General features: G+C 51.2%; 1 protein-coding gene across 1 annotated transcript; it reads right to left on the reverse strand.

The window, feature by feature from the left end:
- Positions 1-2196: 2196 nt before the first annotated feature.
- JUND (JunD proto-oncogene, AP-1 transcription factor subunit) lies at positions 2197-4572 on the reverse strand. Its single transcript, XM_058163264.1, has one exon. The coding sequence runs from the start codon at positions 4249-4251 to the stop codon at positions 3259-3261; it is 993 nt and encodes a 330-aa protein (XP_058019247.1). The 5' UTR covers positions 4252-4572; the 3' UTR covers positions 2197-3258.
- Positions 4573-4830: the final 258 nt, after the last annotated feature.

Genomic DNA, 4830 nt, shown 5'->3' on the forward strand with positions numbered 1-4830 from the left:
TGAGAAGAGGTGACGATGATGACTGCCCACTCAGGAAGGTTTTTGAACAGGAGTTGGGTGAATCGCTGCAACTGTTAAGTTGGGAACACAGTTGGTTAAGTGCATCTGGCTTCCCCATTGACTTTGCTTGTCAGGAGGTCACAAAAGAAAATCATATGACCCTGTCATAAGTATGAGTTCGTTGCCAAGCATTTGAATTTTGATCAGGTGACCATGGGGATGGCTGCAATCATCGCAAGAGTGAAAAACTGTCATAGTTCACTTTTTTCAGTGCCGCTGTAACTTTGAATGGTGGTGGATAAAAATCAATTTTAAAAAATATTTAAAAACCAGATTTTTAAAATTTAACTCCGATTTTTAAAAATTTTAATCAATTTTTTTTTTCAAATTTATTTTAATAGAATGCTTTTGGGCTAAAAATCTATCTAATGATAGTTTCTATTTAAGATACATTAATAATTTAGTTTATTCAGCATGAGGCTGTATATTCTGCAATATTGGGACTCTCGGTGAGTCAACAGCAGGTCAGAGGAGGAGCCGCTGAGGGACAGAGATGACAGCTGCTCTTCAAAAATTATTATTTTTTTAAAATTTGAATTTATATCCCGCCCTTCTCCGAAGACTCAGGGCGGCTTACAATGTGTTAAGCAATAGTCTTCATCCATTTGTATATTACATACAAAGTCAACTTTATTGCCCCCAACAATCTGGGTCCTCATTTTACCTACCTTATAAAGGATGGAAGGCTGAGTCAACCTTGGGCCTGGTGGGGCTTGAACTTGCAGTAATTGCAAGCAGCTGTGTTAATAACAGACAGACTTAGTCTGCTGAGCTACCAGAGGCTATGATTTAAATCGAGTTGATTTAAATCAAGCCTTTTTATTAGTGATTTAAATCGACTTGATTTAAAACAAATCCACCCCGACGGTCATTAAATCGAAGATTACCTGTAGAGGTGATTTAGTAGATCCTTGCACTGACTAAAAGGTTTACAGCATCCCAGCATTGTTTGCATTTGGACTACCAAAGTCAATGGGAGAAGCCAGATTTCTTTAACAACGATTCTGCGGAGAGATGTTTTTCTGTGGACCGGAAAAGGGAGTATGATTTTGCATGCTGCCTGCATCCCATGGATGGGGCATCATTTGCTTGCACAGCCCAGTTTCTTGCATGCTGTGGCCCAATTCTAGTCCATGGACCGGTGCGTTTGTGTGCGTGTTTGTGGATTCCTGGCCTAGAAGACAGGAATATCAATAGCTACCAGCAATGAAGTCTGGCTGCTTCTTCAAGCACAATAGTCTACCTCTCAGCACCAAGTGCATGTGAGCAAGAATGGAAAATGGTCGCCTTGAACCTTCTTTACTTGTGGTCTTCCTAAATGTATCTCATGCGCCGCCACATGAAAGAGAAATGCTGCCTAGATTGGCTTAGGTGCGATCTCAGATTCTCTTCCAATATTTTAACTATCTTTCAGAACAAGGCAAAAGATTTAGATGCTTTTCATAACTACTCATTAATATCCCTTTTCAATAGCCATTTCTCTGACAAGCTGAATGCTGAAAGACAGGCGATTGCAATAGTTTTGGCTATTCCCAATGCAGAACTGATGGACTCACTCATTCTCTTCTAATGGATACATAGAGCTAAGAACCTGGAATACAGGTCCTTATTGTAAGTTACCTTCTGTCATATTTTAAGACGGAGAACTGAAATCCACCAACATCTGGAGAGCCACTAATTTTTAAACAGATATTTTTTTAAAAATCAAATTAAACAAAATAGCACCTCTCCAATTTTATTTCGGAAGGCCATCTACAGCAGGGAATATACAAGCTGGGAACTGTGGCTCTCCAACATTGCTGAATTAAAGCACTAAGCTAACTGGCCTTGCTGGTGAGTTTCTAGGAACTTTCATTCATCATCATCATCATGAGAACTGATGCTGCTGTTTTCACTTAAGATACCATATCCTGCTAAAAAAACCTCTGGGAAATCTAACTTTCCTTTGACCATTTTTTCAGCAGCTAACCTCCCACACCTTCCCAAACATTAAAGTAAGTTAAAAGATACTCAGAATTTACTTAGAAACAAGTAAGTTGGAATGATGGGTGTGTTTACAAGATTATAAGTGACTAAACCCTGTGAGTAACCAACACAAAGTAGCCATGAATGCCCCCCCACCCTCCCCCCCAGCAAACCCTGTATCTTCCGGATCAGTTGGGACTATTAATCCCAAAATTTCTAGTCTACCAGAATTTCAATACAAGCTGAAAAAAAACCTGCCCAAAACAGCTCCCTGTTCCTCAGACATGCACCAGAGGGCACTCACAACACACATTTTGGGGATCAGCTGCCTCAAAGGAGTCAGAGCCCAAAGTGAACCCCACCCATCCCCCAAAAAACAGGCAAGACTTTTTTTTTTCCATCTCCTGCACAGGATTTTACTGCACTGTGGAATGTGATGATATATTCAAGGGAGGGAGAGAAAAAAAAAGAAAAGGGTCATAAGAATCCCTCTCTTCAAAACAAGAAATGAGCAGGAGCCAATATTAACATAAATATGGTAAGGGAGAAAAAGGAAATGCTGCCATGGGAAGAGGAAAGAGAACTAAGCCTGTCAGGGCAAAGTTCAGTCCAAAGTCTATGGCAAATCCCAAGGACTGAGATCTGTGGCTAGCTCGGGAGGAGCCAGTCTAGGCTCTCCAACCACTCCACCTCTGAGATCCTGTCACTTAAAAAAAACAAAAAAATCCCATAAAGGAAGGGTATCCAGAGTTCAAAGGCACAAGACTAGCGATGCCCCGCCCCCTTTCAGACCCCCATTCTTTCTTCCCTTTGTAGCCCAGGAAGTCCTAGTAGCAATTCTACGCTGCGTCCATAAGCTGTTGCACACCCAGCTGGGGAGAGGCATGAAAAGGCTTCCCCGAGCGTCCTTGGTTCCCCTTCCCTCGAACTCGTACGAAGTTCTTGTCCAATGTGAGAGTGCCGGAGGCGAGGGGGGGAGGGATAGCCCGCGAGAGGCACCGGGCCATTCTCCTCGAAGCGGCAGTTCGCAGGTTGCACTTCGTGGGGTGGAAGCGGGAAGGGCGCGGGGGTTTCCCACGCGTCTCCTCGGTTCGCTACGGCTTCCCCAGCTGGGAGACCGCGCCTGCCGGAGGACTGGGGTGCCTCCCCTCTGGCGGGTCGTCGAGGCGCGTCGGCGGAGGGCCCTCGGGTCCCCGAGTGGCGAGCGCACTCCTTTCCCTGCCGAGGGGCCCTTCAGTAGGCCGGGACCTGGTGGGGCTGCGGCTGCTGCTGCGGTAGGAGCTGGCAGCCGCTGTTGACGTGGCTGAGCACTTTCTGCTTGAGTTGCGCCACCTGCTCCCGGAGGAGGTTGGCCGTCGAGGCCAGTTCGGTGTTCTGGTTCTTGAGGCTCTTGACTTTTTCTTCCAGTCGGGAGATGCGCTCCAGCTTCCGCCGCCGACACTTGGAGGCCGCGATGCGGTTGCGCAGCCGCTTGCGCTCTGCCTTGATGCGCTCCTGCGTGTCCATGTCGATGGGCGACAGCGGCGGGCTGTCGCCGAAGCTCGCCACCTCCGGCACGATCTGAGGCTCGTCCTTGAGCGACGGCGGCGGCTGCAGCCGAGGGTGCGCCTGGTACGCCCCCTCGGATGAAAAGGCGGCCGCGCCGGAGAATGTGCTCAGGTTGGCGTACACCGGAGGGTCGACGGACTGAGGCGGCGGCTGCTGCTGGGCCAGGCTGGCTGTCGGTGGCAGCTCCCCGCCGACCGGGCCGGCGCTCCCCAGCTGGTTCTGGTTATGCAGGTCCTCCAAGGCTTTCACAAAGCCGGCGGCGAATTCCTGCTCGTCGGGGGCGCCTCCGCCGCCGCCTTTGGGAAAGTGGAACTGGGTGCCGCCGCTGGTCGGCGTCGTCGTCACCAAGCCGTTCGACTGGATGATCAGGCGCTCCAGCTCCGGCGAGGCCAACTTCAGAAGGCCCAGATCCGGGGAAGTCAGAAGCGTCTGGTTTTCCCCTGGCGGCGGCGGCGGCTGTTGCTGCTGCTGTTGCTGCTGCGCGGAAGGGGCGGCATGGCCGGCGGGCGCTTTCAGGCCAGACACCACCTGATCGCTCAGAGCCAAGGCCAAGCCGTCTTTTTTCATCATGGTGCCGTCGAAAAAAGGTTGCGGGAAGTTGCTGCTTCGAGAGGAAGGCGCTGTCGTCGAGGCTGCCAGGGCGATCAACACATCGTCATGGTAGAAAGGTGTTTCCATCCTCTTCCCCCCCGCAGGCCGCGGAGGGGAGGTAGCCGCCTGTGGTCTCCGCAGCGGAGCGCTCGGGGAATGTGGGACGGGGGAGGGCCCCAAGTTGCGCGCCCGACGTGAGAGGAGGAGCGTCGGGCTTCTTCCCGGGCAGCGCTTTGTTAGACGACGCCACCGAGAACCGAAGCTCACCGCCTTCCTCCCCGCGCGCGTTCAAGACGCTCGCCTTCCTCGGGGAGGTAGCTTTATACCTTCCGCTGGCCCGATGAGCTCACCGTACCCGCCTCCCATTGGCTGCAGATGACGTCTGGGATAGCTGTTTTGCATGGAGGGGCGGGGCCTATATGGAACTGCGTCCAGCCGCCGCCTCCTCCTCCTCCCTCCCCCCTTCTCTCTTTTTTCCCCCCCTTTCTTTCTCCGTCTCTCCTGACAGGCCCCGTCTCCGAGGCGACCGGCTCCGTAAACTGCATACAACAGCGCGCGGCCTCTTGGGCTGATGTCATCGTGAGGCCGGCCGCGCACACGGCGCTTGCTTCAAGGTGGGGCGGGAAAGAAGGAGGAGGAGCGGTTGCGATGGTTCTGCTCCTCGGC

Source organism: Ahaetulla prasina, chromosome 1 (genome assembly GCF_028640845.1).
Source record: "Ahaetulla prasina isolate Xishuangbanna chromosome 1, ASM2864084v1, whole genome shotgun sequence".
NCBI lineage: Eukaryota > Metazoa > Chordata > Lepidosauria > Squamata > Colubridae > Ahaetulla > Ahaetulla prasina.